This window comes from Mytilinidion resinicola (genome assembly GCF_010093595.1).
Source record: "Mytilinidion resinicola strain CBS 304.34 unplaced genomic scaffold BDZ99scaffold_24, whole genome shotgun sequence".
Classification (NCBI taxonomy): domain Eukaryota; kingdom Fungi; phylum Ascomycota; class Dothideomycetes; order Mytilinidiales; family Mytilinidiaceae; genus Mytilinidion; species Mytilinidion resinicola.
In genome coordinates this window covers 565,038-583,441 of record NW_022985460.1, presented here as the reverse complement: position 1 = coordinate 583,441, position 18,404 = coordinate 565,038, and the positions used below count along the sequence as shown (strand labels likewise).

The window sequence follows — 18,404 nt, the reverse complement described above, 5'->3', positions numbered from 1 at the left end:
ATAACGCTTGTTATCGATCAGCAGCTCCCACTGCTCCGCCGGGCAAGACAACACAAGACGGGTCAGGCCGGCAGCTCCTCCTCCGCCACGATCACCACAATCGGGTCCAAAGATACAACCGTAAGGGCAAGGGGTAGAAGGGAGCAAATAAGAGGCGAATGAACGATCATACCCAATATGTCCGGCTCGTGCACAGCACCGCTCTACCATCAACAACATCGCATCCTAAGGTCCAAACTCCACGACGTCGCGGCCAACCGGGCAAGCCAACGGGAAGGCGGGGACGAGGGAAGAATGGAGAAGGGAAATGAAGGATGATAGAGAGCACTGGAGAGGAACGGGATGGAAAGGGCCTCGGGAACAGACATACCAAAGGAGATACACGCACGCTCATTAAAGGATAGTCATCAAGTAATCTTTTGAAGGAACGCTAAGAAAATGCTTGAAAATGCAATGAGGGGATATCATCCAACGCCGCGCGCATATGCAGAGCAAAACACAAACAATAAACCAAAATATAAAAGTTATCCAACAAGTGGACGAGAAGAATATTATAAACACCAGTTTTCTGCCAGAGAGAGCCGAAGCTCTACATCTTACAGTTTTTCCAAAGAGCAAAGCCTCATTTGGAAAGGACCTAGGGACCAAGGTACGTAACCTGAGCAATTACGTCTCTTCGCGTGTCCGAAAAGGCTACGTCCTCGTAGACTCAGATCAAAAGAAAAGGTCACAGAGGATTAGCAATTTAATGCTAGTGGCTTAGTCGGCAAATGGATTATTCGGGTTTTTCTCGTCGTAAGGTGAGTTGCCTCCAAGATGTCCGTGGCTGCTGGCCCTGAGATGGTTTGGCCGGGCAACCGAATCGCCAACGTTTCGTGCACCAACTTGGCCGACCTTCTCGTCTGGAGAAGTAGGCGATTCTGGCGACGGCTCGAACGTGGGGAAAGGCCGTGGTTGAATTGTATATGGCGCAGCCTTGTTGACCGGGTACTCGTAGGAAGGGGGTGCCGCAGTATCGGGTGGGGGGAAATCGTGACCTCGAACGTTGTCAGTGACGGGATCGATTGTGTAGGCTTGACCGCCTTCACCGCGTGTCTTGTCGCGACCGAAAATCACAAAGCAGGCACGGATGAAGCCGCCGAGTGCGATAAGAACCCAGAGAAGGAGGATGAAAGTCGAAATGAGAGCCTCAGTGCGAATGCCATCTTGGAGTTTGTTTGTCAAGCTGGTGATTGCATCAGAAATGTCATCCTTGGTGGAACTGCCGGGGTCTGAAAGAAGATCGGCGGCGGATGAGCTATTGCTGATACTAGCCAAGGCCCCAAGTGTGAATGTGTCGTTATTCATCAAAGGAAAGTCAACGTGGGCATGGTCCGTGACCCACGTCAACGCCTTCTGGATGCCCGTGATCTTGAGAGTGACAAGGCAGTCCAGAACTCCGGTGATCGCATCTGACAACGGGGTGTTTGTTCCAAAAGCCTTGTCAAGATCATCGTGCATGGTGTCAACAAACCCGTTCAGGGTATTGTTCACGGCAGACGTGGTGGTGTTGACCCAGCTGAAGACGTCCTGGTTGATGTCTGCATTAGTAGTGCCGATCGCGTGGTTCACTCCTCCAGCCCAAGATGAAGAGGCGTTGTTGAGGGAGTGGATAACGTTGTCCGCGAAATCGGCCACCTGATTCGTGAGCCCCGGGACCTCCTTCTGGATTATCTTAAGGAGGATGAATTGACAGAGACAGGCAAATAGCCCAGCGACACCCAGTGATAGAACAAACAGAGCAGGAACCGACGTTGCATAGGCCACAGACCATCGTATAACAGTCTTCCGTCGGGTGGATCCAAAGCGATTGGAGAGCTTGACCCCGAAGGTTGACGTGTATGGTCGAGAGGTAAGATATACGACGTCCATTGGTTCGTACCCGTTCTGATTCACTAGCTGAGATCGCTGTTGCATCCAGCGGTAGCGGCGGATTTCTCTGTACCACATGGGAATGCAGACAAGAACAGCCAAGATAACGATGACCGCGATGAAGATCTTGCGTGCCTTGATCTCCAAGGCAACGAGATCATCGAAGAACTCGTTGATCCCGTTGCTGCCAGTGCAGAAGGTCAGTTTCGCCTTTGCAGGGACCGGTAGAAGCGAACGATCGAATGTAAAGTTGGTCATTGACTCATTGATCAGCTTCTTAACCTCTTCGAATGGTAGCCTGATGAGGTTGTCGGTGAAGTTCTTGACGTCGGCGAAGTCAGGTATCGAGCTGTTGAGCTTTTGCAGGCTGTCGCTGACATTGGAGGGCAACTGCGTGGTAAAGTCCTTGAGCTTGTTGATGTCGTTGTCAAGGTTCAAAGTAGGTGCTTTGCCCCCACCGAATGGTATGCTCGAGAGTTTCTGCAGGAAGCTGTTCAGGTCACTCGTAAAGGACTGGGCCGTGTTCCCAATGTCGTCTCCAATGCCGGGGAGTGTCTTGTTCAAGAACTGGGTGATCTCGTCACCAAGCTCGATGGCGGCGTGGAGACTGCCGCTCACCGCAAGCGTGATGAGGCAGACGTAGGTCGAAGTCATCATGTTGATGACAAAGAGCACGATCTCCTCAACTGTGGTAACGCTTAGGGAAAGCATCGACATGAGCCCGTTGACAGCCTTCTCGACGCCGGTGGCGGTCATTTCGTTAATTCCCTGGGCCATGAAATGGGGTCCAGAGGCCATGGTGCTGCCGATGCCTTCGACTTCGGTGCAGGCGCGGAGGGCCTTGTCCCTTGCGGAACCGAGATTGTCGTTGATGCCGGCGACGGCGATGAGGGTGCGGACAAGGACGAGGAGGAGGAGAATGGTCCAGCGATTGATCCATACTTGCGAGAGTCTAGCTCGAAGGCCGAGGTATGGTGTGAGGTATGGTGTTTGGTTTATTGGAGGTCGTGGTGCATCATGCGGGGCGTAGTAGTCTCGCATCTCATGATCGCCAGCGGAGTGAGACGGAGGTACAGCCGGGAAGATGTGCTGTTGGTTCTCTGAGGAAGCCATGACGACGGGAGGTGGAGTTGAAAGCCTCAACCTGGAGGCGAAAGTCGTTAGAAAAAGGCAGGTCTGGTCGAAAGAGGCGAAGGCGTGATGAGATGGTGGGAGACGGCCAAAGAAAGGTTGAACAAAGAGGTGGTACGAGTCTTTGGCGGGTGTAGTAGGGTGGAGGTAGAGGAAAAAATCTGCCAGAGATTTACGGAGAGCACGAATATTACTATGAATTACAAGAGAAGGAGAACAATAGAACAAAGGAACAAGAAGGAAATGCCGAGGATTTGCCACGCCGCAGAACAATGAGGAGGTGCCGGAGTGAAGTGTTCGGGGGAGGACCAGGGCATTATGTCCTTCACCACAAAGCAGGCTCAAGGCGGATGAAACAAAGAGCGGTACGTACCGCGAGGTTGAACAGGACCCGTTTGGCGACCTCTGCGAATTAGCAGACAGAGGCGGCTCCGGTCGAGGCGTTTCAGCTGGCACCCAGTCGGTCGCGGCTCTATTCTGGAACTTGAGGGTGCTTGGTGGTCAGGCCCAAATAGCCGCCCCCGCAGAACCCGGAGGAGTGCTCAGCGGCCAGTCATCTGGGAGTGCAACGGCCAGCCTGCGGGAGGCCCTAACACAGCGTCAGCGTGCCATATTCGATGGCGGTGTTTGTCACCGGCCGGGGGGGAGGCTGACAGAGCCCTCAGTTCCTGGACTTGCGATCACTGGCCGACAGACGTCGAAACGGGCGAGGCAGCGCGTCGCTTCTCCGGCTCGGTGAGCAGGTTCCACGGGCGGCCAGCACCCGTCCTCAGTCGCCGTGGAGTTGTCGATCGCAAGGGGACAAAACCTAGGGTCCAGGTGAACGCAGAGGAGATGTCCGCCCTTCCCACGACCGGGGCGGCCGCCGTTATGTATGGCGATCTTGCGGGGGGCGTGCGGCGGGTTGCATGGAGCGCGCCTTGATTTCGCCTGCAGGCCGTCGTCATCTGCAAGGATCGTGTGTCTCCCACTTCTACATACATGAACCACCTCCATCTCCGTTTTCGTGGTGTTGACTGCCATGAAGCTGTTCGGCGTGCCCTCTCCCGGATCGTGACCCTCCCGCCTCGTCTCGCCGGCCCAAGAATAGCGGGACGATCAGAGACACAACTGCGAAGGTCCTTGCGTGTCGCGCGCCATCGACGCCTGAGCGTGAGGCCGACGAGTGGCTGCGAGTGGCTGCGGCGAAGCGCTGGTGCAGCGGAACCGCAGTTGTTCCGGCCGAACAACGTCGCCTGCCAATCAACACGGAGGGTTCCTTCTCCCTTGAAACACAACCAAATTCAACCTCCACCCACGCCATCGCCGTTGCAAAGGCCCGCCCGAGCACCGGATCCAGCCGCCTTGCTATTTTGAGGCCGTTTCCATGCGGCTGGAATTATGCCTTGTTTCGTGCGCCATCACGCGTCACGACGTTTCAAGGTGCCTGACGCGACATCTTCGACCTCGTGGACGCCAGGCGCATTGACGACAACAACAGCTTCGATGGAGGCATGGCGGACCACATGACATGTCTGCGGGTCCCAGAACGCGTCAAGGCTGAGCTACCACATCAGAAAACGCCCTGGCTACATCTTGGACCGACGCTACGCCCAAGCTCCAATCCGCACCTACGAACAAAATCGCGAGTAGGTACCAAGTAGAGACTTTGTTTGAAGAGGGGTAAGTGAATACAGCAAATGGGAATGACGGAGCTGTGTCCCAAAAGCTGTCCTTCCAACCCAATTAGGCAGAGTGGACATCCACATAGCTTTACGTTTGATATGTTGTAGAATTCTCGTTGAGGCCAGCCACAGGCGAGTCCCTCGCGCCTGATACAAATCTCTTCGGGGATTTCAGTGATACTAGGGGTCTTGGGTATTGCGCCATATGGCCCGAGGCCTACATATGTTGGCTTTTTGGACCTGATTTCTCCCATTGTCATATGTCCATCCACGAGGAAAACCGTATCTTGAGGCCGATAGCGTAAGTCTATAAGAGTGTGATGAGCGGGCCGTGATTCATATAGGCATGAATACCTGTTACCGTGTAATGGACATTATTAGGTTGAAGAACCTGAAGCCACCAAGGTGACTAGTCTAACAAGTTCTTGTAAACGGCCTGAACGCCAAAATCCCTCTCCACCATCAACATTCTCTTCACATCAACATCTACAACTCATTATTGGTTTCTCCTCCATCATGTCGTTTGTGAATCCAGTAGGGGGTCCACTCCGTATTCTTTCCTAGCTTAGTCTTCCGCCATCCCTTTATCTCCCCACATTCGTTGCCGTTATAGTGACCTGGAGTCCCCCGGCTACATCACTATCACTTCACCAACTCAACAAGTCTCTCGTTAGGATTAAAGAGCACCCACATTCTACACTGAATTCGGATGTTTCAGGTAAGAGAGGTCAGTGAAGGTTTGAAAATGTCCCGGAGATTGGGATCACATGTTTGCCAGTTCACCGCCAATACCCCATTCCAAGCCACAATCTCTGCTACGTCACAGTGAGAACCGTACGCCGCAGGAAAGCCTCTATCAACGCTGTGGAAGGCCACATTCTGGACCTAGCTACTTCCCAATGGGCCGTGCTGCTGGCAGTTGACCTTGTGCGGTAACGCAAACTCATGTCAGGTGGGTTGTATCTCCCCTAAAATTCTTCTTTCACCTGCCCCGCACTCTTTCGTCTTCTCAAATCTCCATAATCTGGCACAATTATGTCACACCGCCAGTCGCCGCGGCAATGCGCTCAGAACAACATGCTTGGCTGCCTGACCGGCCCCCATGCCGTATCTATTGACGCTGGCAGAACAATAGCAACGTGTCTGCCTTCCCATTGTCGCCACTAATATTCTTATTCAGTTTACCATAATAGTAGGCATCAACAGCTAAAACTTAATTGTTAATCCAAGCTCCACCAACCAGCAGCTCAGTATACTTCACGATATACTCATTCGCATAAGGCGTACGACCACTAGGATACTACTCCACGCTCTATTCATCGACAACTGCGGATTGAGATCCGAGACCCAAAGCCTTCGACACCGACATCGAAGCAGGTTCTCGTATCAGGTAATTTCTCATCGGAGCCGGGCACTCGTGAGCGGTTGTGACCAATATTCCTCAACTCTGTGGGCTCCCCACGTAAATCTTCGGTGCGGATATCTAGGATCCATTTCCTGAGAAGAAAGGGTGGCCATATTGTGCACTTCCACACTGCAAGCACATAGGTAGGCAAACTGCAGCGACGTTAATCGTTGTTGATGAGCGTGCACCTTTTTGAGGTTTTGAACAGCTCAGGTTATAGGATGAGGTACGCTATTTTGGCTCTGCTACATCCCCAGGACTCTGAAGCCACACAGGCACCCTTTGGCCCGCACCCGCAAGAGCTGGTGAATCGTGTTTGCCAAGGCAACCAGAAATCCTGCGCTAGCCTTCACTCATTTCACCTGTCTTAATCAGCTGTCACGACTTCTGTCCTTCTCTCTCGACAACCTCACCACCTACCACCACCACAACATCCGCGATCGCCAGTCAGGAGCCCAACGCCGTGCCTGCTTACATTGTTCTTGCGTGTTGCTATTGGCTATAAGCTAATCGTTGGTGAAGCACAGATACAGAAATCCCAGTGCGGTCACTGGAGCAACAAGCAGAACAAACTCCTTACCTACAGCGAAAGCCAGAAGCCCTTGCTCTGTGCTTGACGCAACGCCTCAACAGTACCCGGATCGACAGTAGCAACAGCAGTCCCTGAAAACTCGGTCCGCCGGTGACTATCAGATCACCCCTTCGCTTACGTCATCGCGAGTCCCACGCTGAACGACAGCCCTCTCCAAATGGCGTACTACAGCAAGAAAGCCTGGATGTCTCCGGAGGCGAGAGAGAACGAAAAATACCATGTAGTCATGAACTCCATGCGGCGGCTGTTTCCGAAGTCCGAGGTTGCTAAAATGGACAAAACCAAGTGGCTGGCGCACAGGCAAGCTGTCGTCGAGGCCCACACTAAGCAGCTCGAACGTGCCGTCAAGATCAAAGAGGAGGTACTAAGCAAGGGCGGACAACAGCCAATTCCGAACCGCCTGAAAGAGAAGGAATTTCCGGAGAATCATGGCGTTGTGCTCTGCGAGAAGACTATTTGGTGCCCCAAGTGGCAACTCAAGGAGGAGGTAGCACCTTGGCCAACGCTGCCGGAGATGAAGTGGGAGGGAGACGACAGAGCGAAGACAACTGTGGGCCGGTTCCTCCCTCTTCCACGCGAGCCTGGTAGTGCTGCCGTGGCCTGGCACAACCTTCGTGTCCTTCCCGCCTGGCCTTTCGACGACGTCCGCAAGATTCCCACCCTCGAAGACATCCTGCTCCCGGTCGATGAGATCGACGAAGACATCGTCCCAGATCTTCTCAACTCCGATCTATTGGAGGCCATCAAGCTCGAAGACAACATGTGACAGCTCGTCGTCCGACGATCATTCCTAGGCCACTACGACGCTGGAGAGGTTTCGCACATTGGATTTAAGATTGAGATAGGATAGGATGCTCAACTACTCACGACTTCACTCCACACCGACAAGACCGAACGCCAACCTCACGGCTTCTACTACACACCGACAAGATTGAACACCGACCTCACCTCATGACTTCTACTACATACCGACAAGATTGAACGTCGGCCTCACGACTTCTATTGCACATCGACAAGCCAGAACACGACAGAGGAGAAATCATGGTTCTGACTTGTTGAGTCCGAATGTTTCTGGCCCTCGGCATATTTAGGCGTTTGGGGGTGTGGGTTTTTGGTTTCGACTTGCATTCCAAAACTAGTTTTCTTCTTCCAACTGGACTACTCTTCTTTGCTCTTCAAGAGCCGATGCAGCAATCTCTGCGTTACGCCCGATCTCTTTCGACCAGTCTTGCGAGCATAGCGTTTTCTTCATTGGGTATTGCATTGGGTCTTTCTCTCAACACTGCACTGCAAGTCTTGGAATGACATATGCATTGCGAGTGCTGAAGCAGCATCTACGTCTGGCATGGCGCAGAGCACAGAAAATTACGGGACATCTCTTTTTCCTTTCACATATGCAGTCAGGACTTCTTGTTTATGTTTTTGCCATTGCGATTAGCGCGCGGCCTATGCTTTCCACACAATCAACTCCTCTCAACTTCATCAATGCACCAAACCTTTCAGTGTCGCAAGAATATCGTGAGTGCAACATTGATATGTTCCGACACGCTTTTAGGTACGTCAACTAAATTCTCCGGTCGTTCAGAAGCCAGTGTCCTCGAAGGAAAGGCAGTATATGGGCGGAATAGCGGGGTAGATGAACTCCATGATGTAAATCTATCGGTTGTCCGCTTCAGGCAGGTTAACATTCTCTTCCGGCTTCTATAAAAGCAAGCGCCAAGTACTACTATCGCAAAAGTAGGTGGGAAGCGCTCGCTTATTAGCTAATATAGAACCTTGCCTTTAAGTACGTCGACATATCGGCTAGGGAGGGCGCCGTCTCGGAATAGCAGGGTCTGATCCTTGAAATATTGCAACGCCCCACGACTTTATTTCGACTCTTACGATGAAAATCCATTGATTATTGTCTCTGATCTCTCGGGATTCTTTTCTACCCAAGGCCCGACTTGACTTTACGACAATGTGGCTATAGGTTGAGCCATTAGCTATTCTCGTATCAAAGGTGGGATCTCGATGGCTGTCTGCGTCGTGACTCGCAGAATTGGGTTAATATTGCGAGTTAGGCAACCGCATTTCAACCACCATACAAGAGCCAAGGTAGCCTCATCCTATCTATATGGATAACCCAGCAAGACATTTCAAAATACTAAGAAATACTCTGCATTATTAAATGAATGGAAAGATAAAACACTTGAAGTCGTAAGTGTTAATTGATTTCGAACCGACCTCATCTCAACGATCAAGTCTCACAGCCCGAGGAAGAGTGCCTCCCAATACGCTCACCGTCCATCTATAACTCTACCAATTAACTCAAACTCGAAAACTCCTCCATCATTGTATCCTAAACCCGCCTCCGTTTCTCACGCACCAAAATGTCTCTCCACTACATCCCCCTCGTCGCCACCACCCTAGCCTTGATCTACCTCTCCCTCCTCCTCCTCAAACACCTCGCCACCCGCTCCCGCCGCCGCACCTTCGCCGTCTCCCATCACTGCGCCCTAGCACCCCCTTGGCCCTCCACTGACCCCACCCCAATCGGCGTCGACATCCTATGGGGCAACCTGCGCGCCTTCCGCGCCCACACGCTCCTGGCACGCTTCCAGCACGGCCTCTCCACCTACAGCCCGCCTGGCAGCCGCACCGTCGCGCTACGGATCCTCGGCAGCACGAACATTGTGACAGCCGATCCACGGAATCTGCAGGTGATGCTGGCGACGAAGTCCGCGGAGTGGAGCATCGGGGACGACCGGACGAATGAGAAGAAGGGGATGGGGAGGCTGCTGGGGCGGGGAGTCTTCACGACGGAGGGGGAGGAGTGGAAGGACAGTCGGGGGATGTTGCGGGGGGCGTTTGAGAGGAAGTGGGTTGAAGACGTGAGCCTCTTCGAGCGACACGTGAAAGAGTTGATTGAGGCGATTGAGGTTGAGGAGAACAAAGAGGAGGAGGGGCTGGTGGAGGTCGATCTGCAGCCGCTGTTCGGGAAGTTGAGTCTAGATATCTCGACTGAGTTTCTGTTTGGGGAGAGCACGAGCACTTTGGCGGCAGGGGGGAGCGGGGAGGGCGAGGCGTTCGCGCGGGCGTTCGATTATTGTCAGAACCCATTTATGGCGGATGGGATGACGGTTTGGAATTTTTTGTTGGAGGTGATACAGGAGTTGACGCCGGCGTATTTTACGAGTGGGGAGTTTGTGAGGCATCATAAGGTCGTGAACGGTAAGTTTTGATTTCTTATGACCTCCCTTACAGGTTGCCTTTGTTCTATTCCATCATCTTTCGTACACTGCAGTTCTCTTCCAACGTCTATCATCTCCAGAGTATCTAGAAGACACCCTACCACGCACATCCGCGATTCCATTCAACACATTTCATCAACCCCCTCCTCCCCCTCTCCTCCGTACACCTCCACAACTAACACGACCAGACTTCGTCGACACCCTCATCTCCCGCGCCCTCACCCAACCGCCCAACCCCACCCACCCAACCTTCCTCTCCACCCTCTCCACCCACGATCCCGCCCCCTCACCCCTCCGCCTTCGCTCGGAATGCCTTAGTACGTAACCCCATCCCCTTTCTAACCCCCCCCCCCCCTCTCACCTACCCCCCCGTCTAATTCTCCATCTCCCAGACATCCTCCTCGCCGGCCGCGACACCACCGCCGCCCTCCTCTCCAACCTCGTCTGGTCCCTCTCCCGCTCCGCCCCCACCCTCACCCGCCTGCGCGCCGAAATCGCCACCGCCTTCCCCCCCTCCGCCGCCGTGCGCCCCTCCTACGCCGCCCTCAAGGCACTCCCCTACCTGCGCGCCGTCCTCAACGAATCCCTCCGCCTGCACCCCGTCGTGCCGCACAACGTGCGCACCGCGACGACCGACACGACGCTGCCGTTCGGCGGGGGCGCGGCGGGGACGGCGCCCGTGTTTGTGGCCGCGGGCTCGTTTGTCATGTGGAGCACGTACGAGCTGCATCGGCGGGCGGACGTGTGGGGGGCGGATGCGGGGGAGTGGCGGCCGGAGCGGTGGTTGGATGGGGAAGTGGGCGAGGGGGAGGAGAAACTAAGGCCCGGGTGGGCGTATTTGCCGTTTGGGGGCGGGCCGAGGATTTGCGTGGGGCGTGAGTGGTGTTTTTTTTTTTTCCATCCTTTCTGTTATTGTGAGTGGGTTCGGGGAGATCAGAGGCTAATAGTGTTGCAGAGCAATTCGCGCTGGCGGAGGCGGGGTATGTGGTTGTGAGGCTGCTGCAGGAGTTTGGCAGGTTGGAGAGTCGAGATGGGGAGCCGTGGAGGGAGAAGCTGTCGATTACGTGCACGGGGCTGGGAGGGTGTAGGGTTGCGTTGGGGCGGTAGATGTGTGGGGAGCGTGGGATTATTGGTTTGGTTGTGTACATACAGAAAGCTCTTCGGCTTGTCAACAGTTTTGGTGGAAGGGTAGAGGAAATGCATCGTACGTGATGCTGTGGTATGAACATGAGAAAGACAACGGACGGGGGTATTCCTCCCTCAGAAGCAAGCTAGAACAAGCGTATTTGTGATGCTGTGGTATGAACATGCGAAAAGAAACGACTGGAGTATTCCTCCACTAATAGACAGGTTTGTGCAAGCTTGAAAAGCACGGCTATGATGCAGTAGTATGATCGAGAGAAAAGAAATGCCGGGCGGCGCGTGGCGGCTGTCGTGGCGGCTGTCGTGGCCGGAATGGCGTGCGGTAATGGTGCCAGGGTATCCAACTACATCCGCAAGGCCGTATAATACAGATCTATTCTGGTTAGCAACGCGTATCCACCAAGCCGATTGCCGTTCATGCTGGAAAGACACAAAGTAATCCATCATGTCATCACGTGACCCAAGCTTCTCCATCCCAAGAGAACAACACTCACCGACTTCCTCGTCTCCGCACTCTACTCCTTCCCCTCCTCTCCCTCCTCTGCCGCCATCAACTCCGCACTCGACTCAAGCCTACCCCGGTTAGCATGCACCCGCGGTAAAGAAAACCAAATATCACACTCACCTCATCATCCCCCCTCCCCTCTCCCTCCTCCGCTTCTCCCTCAACCTCCTAAGCGGCCGCTTCAGCTTCACAATCGCCCGCACAACGTCCCACGTCGCGCCGACCCGCTTCGGCTCCTTGTCGCCATCGAGCTTATGCGGCGGCACGAACGAGTCGAACGTGTGGTTACGGTCGCATGTTGGCGATTTGCCGTCGTCGACGGTGAGCGGGGAGTCATGGCGGATGGCCGCAGGGGTGCTGCTGGTGGTGGAGTCCGAGGAGGGCGTTTTTTTGGGGTTCCGGAAGGGGTTGCGGGAGGCGAGGTGGGGATTGGGGTAGGGGGAGGGGAGGGGATGGGTCTTGAGCATTTTGGGGGTGGGAGATGGGGATGGGATGGGATGGGATTGGGAGTTGTTGAAATGGGATCCTGGTGGCGAGGGGTGTCGTGACCTCACCGGTGCGAAGCGGGAGATGTTGGACGGTGGTGTTGGGGTTTAGAGAAGATGGGTCTGCATCGTAGGGAGAGGTAGCAGTGCCATTTCACTTATCTTTTGCAGGTGCGGCTGAGACACATACAACGAGTATGTAAGAAGGAAGGTTGCAGCTGACAGGGCAGGTTCTAGGTTGAAGGATGGCGGGAGGAGAGCGGGGCCGCGACGCGATCCGAGCGACGCTATCTAGGTACGGGATGGTAGCGAGACGGCTGGACTTTGATTGGGTGGAATGGTCGCGGGTGAGATGGGGATTTGGTAGGTGGCGACGTGTGAGACGTGGATGGTGAGTATGTAAGGGTATTGGTAATAATCACGCATACAGCTGGTTCATTCCGCCAGGTTGGTTTGCTTCTCAAGACCGATTTCGGCGGTGAGCGACGGCGACATTTGAGGCGGCGTGGTGATTTGGCAGGCTGTTCAAAACGATAGACTTATATCGCTTGCATATCTCAAAAAGTCTCCTGGGGTCCTTCATACAGGATTAAGTCAGTATGCATAGGCTAGCTTTCCAAGAGTGGGAGGCTTGTTGGTTGAATTAGTGATTAGGAGTACATGAGCATATCAACCATTGAACTCTGAAGTACCGAAGTTAGGCCTGTAAGTATGATCCAAACCCTTCCCAAAAGCAACTTCACATCCTACACCCGCATTCTTGCTACCCATCAGGAATTAGACATTACTCTGCCACAGGCCACAGAGGTATGTGTCCCGAAAACTCGATTTCAGGCCACTCTCCTTTCCAAGCCCTCCGACACTCCGCTGAAAAAGTCCATATCCGTAGCCTGTTTACTTCATTACTTCCCCTTCTCCAAGTCCAGCGGCCGCTGTCTTTTAGTAAGCTTTCTACGAGTGCGAGATTTAACACGTACCGAAGCCCCCTCCTTCATCTCAGCCGTCCCATCAAGCACTCTCCCTTTCAACATCTCCTCATTATCGAACTCATCCCCCGCCTTCGCAAGCGCATAAGCATCCGGCTCGTCTGAGGTCGGCACAGGCAGAAGAAAGTCATCGAAGGTCCTGCCCAGAACAGCTCGCGGCTCCTCCGGACTCGTCGTCTCCCACAACGGAGACGGCCTTCGCTGATTAGTCGCCGGCAGGGTTGCCGCGATGCTCGAGAGCGAGAGCAAGGAGAGGGGCCGGTTTGCCCGGCGGGGAGGGCGCGCCTTCCTGACCTCTATTGACGCAGGCCGAGATGGTGACGACGAGCGACTCATGCGAGCTTGCTGGTGCTCGCGTTCCCGCTGTTCAAAGAACTGACGCTCGCGCTCGCGCTCGAGGTCTTCGTCAATCATCCACTGCTCTTTCAAGTCCTGGCTGCGGTTGCCTTTCAGCAGGAGGTCTGCATTTGTCCACTTCTTGACGCCGCCGCCGCGTCGGAGCGATTCCCGCTCTGCTTCGGTGAGGGCGTGGGCGTAGTACCGCTTGCCGGGTTTGTGTTTGATAGGTGATCGGGGTGTATGGTCGGGCTCCTCGTAGGCTTCGGAATCGGAGTCGTTGTGGTTGGAGTGGTTGGCGGAGATCTTTGACTCGGATAGGACGGGCTGAGCGTACATTGGATTCGGCGAGGGCGGACTTGAGGTCGCTGCGGAGCTGTAAGATGGAAGGAAGCATGGGGGCTGTGGAGTTGGGGCTTCATCGCAGTCGTCGACGGTAAGCATGAACTTGACGGCTTTGGGTTCGCAGTCTCCTGGTGAGCTGTCGCCTGAGGAAGGAAGGAACGTCTGAGAAGGGCTGCGGAGCATGGCGGCGAGATTACGGTACTTTGGTCGCATTAGGAAATGTGGGTTATAGCATGATAGGTGAAGGTGAATGCGGTTTTGGTGACGTGAGGTAAGGTAGGTTGAGTTGGGGTTGAGGTGAGAAGCCGCTGATAGAACGTAAACAAAAGGTGACGACTCGGCTCTGTCTCCGCTTCACAACTCTGATGCCAGCGCCTGAGGTACCCCGATAAGCTACCGATTGTACAAAATGATTGCTGTAGGTCTGGCGTTAAATATTGATAATTTATTGAAGAGCATCGCGCGGCGACAGACGAGTGGACGCCGATAGAATCTCGTCATCGTACTGTGAAGTCCACTCAGAGAGTCGTTTCAATGCACGCACACCCTCGGATTACCAGCAGGCTCGTCCTTTACTTGAAGTTCGGATCTCTTTGTGTCTTTCCCCTCTCGAGCACGGTCTTACACGGCAGTAGGCGGCGCTGCTTGAGGTGGCTCAACGAGTTTACAACCCGAACAAAACAATTGTTGCAAGCTAGGTACCAGATCTTTAAAAGGTTGTAAATGGCTTCAGATAACAGTGCACGAACCTTTATCCTTTTATTGCACAGCCAAAGATGCACGGAGACCATCAATATCTCTCGAACCACGATACTTGTGCTTTTCATAGAATATATTAATTATTGTCACTCAGAAGTTCAAGTACACATAATCAGCTATTCTCAAAATACGAACGGGATTTGGAACAAGATGTGGTGTTTAAGATTGTATTGAGTAGTTCACAAGACAGTCACGTGACTCACGTTTTGCTGGGAGAATTGACACAGCCTTGAGCTCTCGATAGCTTCAAACATCTCGAAGAGATTATCGATTTGCATGATCCCCAGGCCACTAGGGTGAGGAGTTCATTTTCCTCTTGAGGCCTTTTGCAAGCCCAACGATTGGACTCAACGGCGAAAACGGGCTTGCTATCGTATCGTCACTGAAAGCACTCGTGGGCTGCTCGTAGAAAGAATCTAGCGAGCTATCAATCGAGAGTCGAGTAGTTGGGGTTCTCTTACTCCCTGGGAGAGGCTTCCGAAGTTTCGCAGGCTTATGGACTGGCAGCGGCGAGTGAGGCTTGTTGAGGTCTTGAGAAGGTGTCTCCTCCTTCTCGACATCCTGCACTACTTCCTCTTGGACCTTCGCTTTGACTTCCTGTTTCACAGGGGGGTCAGTTAGGGCCATGAATGTTGGATCAGTACCAGAGCTAAGTCGTTGTCCGTACCTTGCTAGATACGCCAGCCTAGTGGCGAGTACTTCGTCCACAGTACCATGTGTCCGCCATGTTGCGGAAGACGTCTCGGTCATATCATCTTGATAATAGCCGCTATCAAATTTCCTATCATCCTCGTGAGCGCGTTGGTTGTAGTGTTCCTGTTTATCTGGTGGCAGATGGGTTGGGAAGTGCTCCGACAAGTATTCGGGAAGTTCGTCAGGGTCGAAGTGGGGATCCAGCCATCGATCATCTGTTGCGTTAGGCACATTCATGCTGCGCATTTTGACTTGGTTCACTATCAGTTTGTGCTCTTCGTCTGCTTTCTGAGACAATCTACGGTGTTTCTCTCGTAGCGGCTCATCTTTGCATGCTTGTTGGGCTAGTTCGTGCTGCTTTTTGAGATAGGCGTATTCATCTGCAGGCAGCATGCTGGCGCGCGGGATGTAAACCTCCTCACTGTCAATTCCTACAATTCCTAGTCCTATTGGCTGCGAACTAGAAGGGCGGGCAGGGTTGGAACTGTTGGCGTGCGAACTCATCTTGACCCCAGAACTTGAAGGCTTGCTTTTTGATTCCGAAATGGTTGCAGTCAGGTTAGAGAAAGTTCTTATCGAAGTCGATGGTCCTCGAAACCATGCCCCTCATCCATACTTATTTGTCTTGAATAGACCTCACAATACTCATCATTGTATCTGAACTGTGAGATGTTCTTTCACAATGAGTGGCTGATTGCACTCGATAGCAACGCACTAATGTCCGTCCCTGGGTGGCACAACCCCCACCGTACCGCAAAATACGAGGGTACATGGACTTCAAACAACTCAGACTCTGTGCATACATCGATATTTCCTATAGTTTAATATAAGCTGACTGTGGCCACTCAAGAGCCCTTGGAACCCCTCCTATGGAAAAATTACGTTCGCGTTGTCGCCTTGGCGCCTAATTTACGGAGAGCCTTCTTTCATGGCGTAACAGAATTCCTTCACCATAGCACCACCATCGAGCTCTTTTCACCTTTCAAACTTACAGAAGGCTTTGATCCGAGTCTGCGAGTCCCACCACGATACTTGGAAGCGGTGATCAGCAATCTCTCACACGTGGCATGAAGTTTCGCCACAATGGAACGGCCCCGCACGTCCCACATAATGATTACGGTGCAATTTAACTTATCCAGCCTGTGGCTGCGCGTAATCGCAATTATCCCTGCGTGCCGGAACAAGAATGGGCTGAACCGGCCCGGGCCTTGATCGATGGCGAGAGAACGCCCGATCTGCGCGCGTTCTGGAAGGTACCACGGGGATGGGAGTTTCGGGACCTGGAGCAAATGACTTCTGAGGGTCAACCAAATGAGGCCTGGAATGGAGTCTACTTGAAATGGTTCTCATTCGCATTGGATGATCTCCCGGAAAATAGTTCTGTCCCACTTATTTTCTGTCGAGAGTATCGCTTAGCGGCGGGAGATGTGTTTATTGTGAAGCTTGCTCCGCAAGAACATGATGAGCAGGGATGGACCGCCTACGAGGATTTTCTACCAGAGTTCTTGGAGTATTGCCTTAAGCGGAACAGCATGGAGATTGAGTCGTATCTCCACTTTCGAGACGAGTTCGCCGCTCAGAAAGCCTTATTTCCAGGGATCTGGGCTCAAGATAATAGAAGTCGGTGGCTTGATGAGATTTACAGGGAACATTGCAGCTTCCCGCAGCGGTGAAACTCATACAGATCTAGGTAGTTAGCAGGGTTACACGGCTTTACTAGTTAACGAAATAAGTGGATGGCCAACAACAGGTACAGCCAGCCATCTTAGTGAACTGGCAGACAGAGCCTTTTTCTCCGAGCTGGTATCATTTCTGCCTAAAAAAATAAGTTAGTGATTTCATCCTTTGCGATGATCGACAAGTATAAAGGTTTTGAACTACGGCTTATGTCTATGATTGATTCTATTAAACTATGGAAACTATGCAACATACGCAATGCTAATCCTTGACCAAGCTCTCCGGGGTACCGCCTTCAAATCTAGTGGAATCTTCGATGCTTCAAAAGAAGCCTGGGGATCTTCTAATGACTTTCCTCAAGCTCCGCAAGAACCTCAGGCACCACGTCTGCTTTTTTTCTCCTGCATATCCACCTCCACTACGAACTTGTGTATATGTATCATCGACATCGGAGCTCTCAGATTCACTCCCCCGTGAGCTCGGCGAGGAACTCCTGTCACTCCTCGGGTAGTACTCAAAGTCCCCCTCATCAATATACGGCAGTCCCAACTCGACCGCGGAGTCCATCTCAAAGGCCCGATCGTCAAGCATATGCCGTGGACTCTGGATCTGCTCCGCGTAGAAATCGATATTACGGTCGCTAAGATGCGGAAGGTAGTAATTGAACTTGAAGTCGTCGCCCTCGCGCTTCAAGCTTTTCGAAGTCTCTTGATCCGCCTCGACGGGACGTTCGAGCTGCGACATCAGGACGTGTGAGCGGGAGCAGCCGCACGGGAGGATCTGCTTACTCGGGGGGCTGGATGCGTTACTGCTTGCGGGCGAAGGCGAGTAGAATTGATGTGCAGAGCGGCTGTGGGTGGGTTTAGTTGGTTGTTCGTCCTGGGCTTCTGAAGAATTTGGGAGGCTTGGTCTTCGAACGAAGGAGATTGGGTCTAAGATCATGCTTTTAGCAGTAAAGAGGCTTGCTTGTTACTAATGAATGGTTGGGTTATTTCGGTAATGACGGGTTTGTAATAATGCGATGACGGAAAAGCGAGGGTAATGTGGCGAGGAGGCCTTTTGAGAAAGGTGTGACCGCGTGATCATATATGTCAGGCGAAGGGTTATTACCATAGTCTAAGAGTTCAAGCACCGAGGTTGATAAATAGAGACAAAGAAGAATACTTACGCCAAGTCTCACACAAAGGAGAATGGTGTCAGAGTGGTGTTATTAGTGATCGCCACCTCTTTGTTAAGTCAGGTGGCAACGTCCATATCAAAGAAGGGCCAGTTAATGGCAAACAAAGCAGAAACTCCATACTTACCAACCAAGAATGGTGACATTCGCTTTGCTTCGCGTAGCGACTTTGCAACCTTGCGGCCTAGGGCAACCTCCTCATCCGATGTCTTTTGCCCGAGATCTGGGATCATGCTGGGCCAGGTCAGATGATATCATGATGATAGCAAACGAATGAATGAACAAGTCTGAGCCCCGCTCTATGCAAGCTTACGAGGGAATTACGGGCTCTAAAGTGAGCGTAAGTTTAGCTATATTCAAAC

The 18,404-nt window shown here is 52.9% G+C and overlaps 8 protein-coding genes across 8 annotated transcripts; 3 read left to right on the top strand and 5 right to left on the bottom strand.

Moving 5' to 3' along the window:
- Positions 1 to 708: 708 nt before the first annotated feature.
- On the bottom strand, positions 709 to 3,489 carry BDZ99DRAFT_159546 (uncharacterized protein). Its single transcript, XM_033712856.1, has 2 exons — positions 3,416 to 3,489; positions 709 to 3,055 (listed from the first exon to the last, which is right to left on the bottom strand). The coding sequence occupies exon 2, from the start codon at positions 3,022 to 3,024 to the stop codon at positions 760 to 762; it is 2,265 nt and encodes a 754-aa protein (XP_033571066.1). The 5' UTR covers positions 3,025 to 3,055; positions 3,416 to 3,489; the 3' UTR covers positions 709 to 759.
- A 3,371-nt stretch (positions 3,490 to 6,860) lies between these two features.
- BDZ99DRAFT_343968 (uncharacterized protein) lies at positions 6,861 to 7,439 on the top strand (the record flags this gene model as incomplete). The annotated part of the gene is made up of 1 exon (XM_033714413.1): positions 6,861 to 7,439. A coding segment is annotated over one exon (579 nt), but the record flags the coding sequence as incomplete, so codon positions are not given.
- A 1,226-nt stretch (positions 7,440 to 8,665) lies between these two features.
- Positions 8,666 to 11,043, top strand: BDZ99DRAFT_546067 (cytochrome P450; the record flags this gene model as incomplete). The annotated part of the gene is made up of 4 exons (XM_033726867.1): positions 8,666 to 9,880; positions 10,125 to 10,253; positions 10,329 to 10,811; positions 10,892 to 11,043. The coding sequence occupies exons 1-4, from the start codon at positions 9,076 to 9,078 to the stop codon at positions 11,041 to 11,043; spliced, it is 1,569 nt and encodes a 522-aa protein (XP_033571064.1). The 5' UTR covers positions 8,666 to 9,075.
- Positions 11,044 to 11,594: 551 nt separating this feature from the next.
- BDZ99DRAFT_481660 (uncharacterized protein) lies at positions 11,595 to 12,051 on the bottom strand (the record flags this gene model as incomplete). Its single annotated transcript, XM_033722435.1, has 2 exons — positions 11,595 to 11,652; positions 11,705 to 12,051. 2 exons carry the CDS (start codon positions 12,049 to 12,051, stop codon positions 11,595 to 11,597), a joined length of 405 nt encoding a protein of 134 aa, XP_033571063.1.
- Positions 12,052 to 12,971: 920 nt separating this feature from the next.
- Positions 12,972 to 14,165, bottom strand: BDZ99DRAFT_546061 (uncharacterized protein; the record flags this gene model as incomplete). Its single annotated transcript, XM_033726866.1, has 2 exons — positions 13,047 to 14,165; positions 12,972 to 13,001 (listed from the first exon to the last, which is right to left on the bottom strand). Exons 1-2 carry the CDS (start codon positions 13,947 to 13,949, stop codon positions 12,972 to 12,974), a joined length of 933 nt encoding a protein of 310 aa, XP_033571062.1. The 5' UTR covers positions 13,950 to 14,165.
- A 621-nt stretch (positions 14,166 to 14,786) lies between these two features.
- BDZ99DRAFT_481658 (uncharacterized protein) lies at positions 14,787 to 15,692 on the bottom strand (the record flags this gene model as incomplete). Its single annotated transcript, XM_033722434.1, has 1 exon — positions 14,787 to 15,692. One exon carries the CDS (start codon positions 15,690 to 15,692, stop codon positions 14,787 to 14,789), a length of 906 nt encoding a protein of 301 aa, XP_033571061.1.
- Positions 15,693 to 16,417: 725 nt separating this feature from the next.
- Positions 16,418 to 16,699, top strand: BDZ99DRAFT_352611 (uncharacterized protein; the record flags this gene model as incomplete). Its single annotated transcript, XM_033714539.1, has 1 exon — positions 16,418 to 16,699. A coding segment is annotated over one exon (282 nt), but the record flags the coding sequence as incomplete, so codon positions are not given.
- Positions 16,700 to 17,125: 426 nt separating this feature from the next.
- On the bottom strand, positions 17,126 to 18,275 carry BDZ99DRAFT_575738 (uncharacterized protein; the record flags this gene model as incomplete). Its single annotated transcript, XM_033728504.1, has 2 exons — positions 17,126 to 17,797; positions 18,170 to 18,275. 2 exons carry the CDS (start codon positions 18,273 to 18,275, stop codon positions 17,187 to 17,189), a joined length of 717 nt encoding a protein of 238 aa, XP_033571059.1. The 3' UTR covers positions 17,126 to 17,186.
- Positions 18,276 to 18,404: the final 129 nt, after the last annotated feature.

Coding starts and splice junctions, on each gene's coding strand:
- BDZ99DRAFT_159546 (XM_033712856.1), bottom strand. CDS start 3,024: ATGGCTTCCTCAGAGAACCAACAGCACATCTTCCCGGCTGTACCTCCG.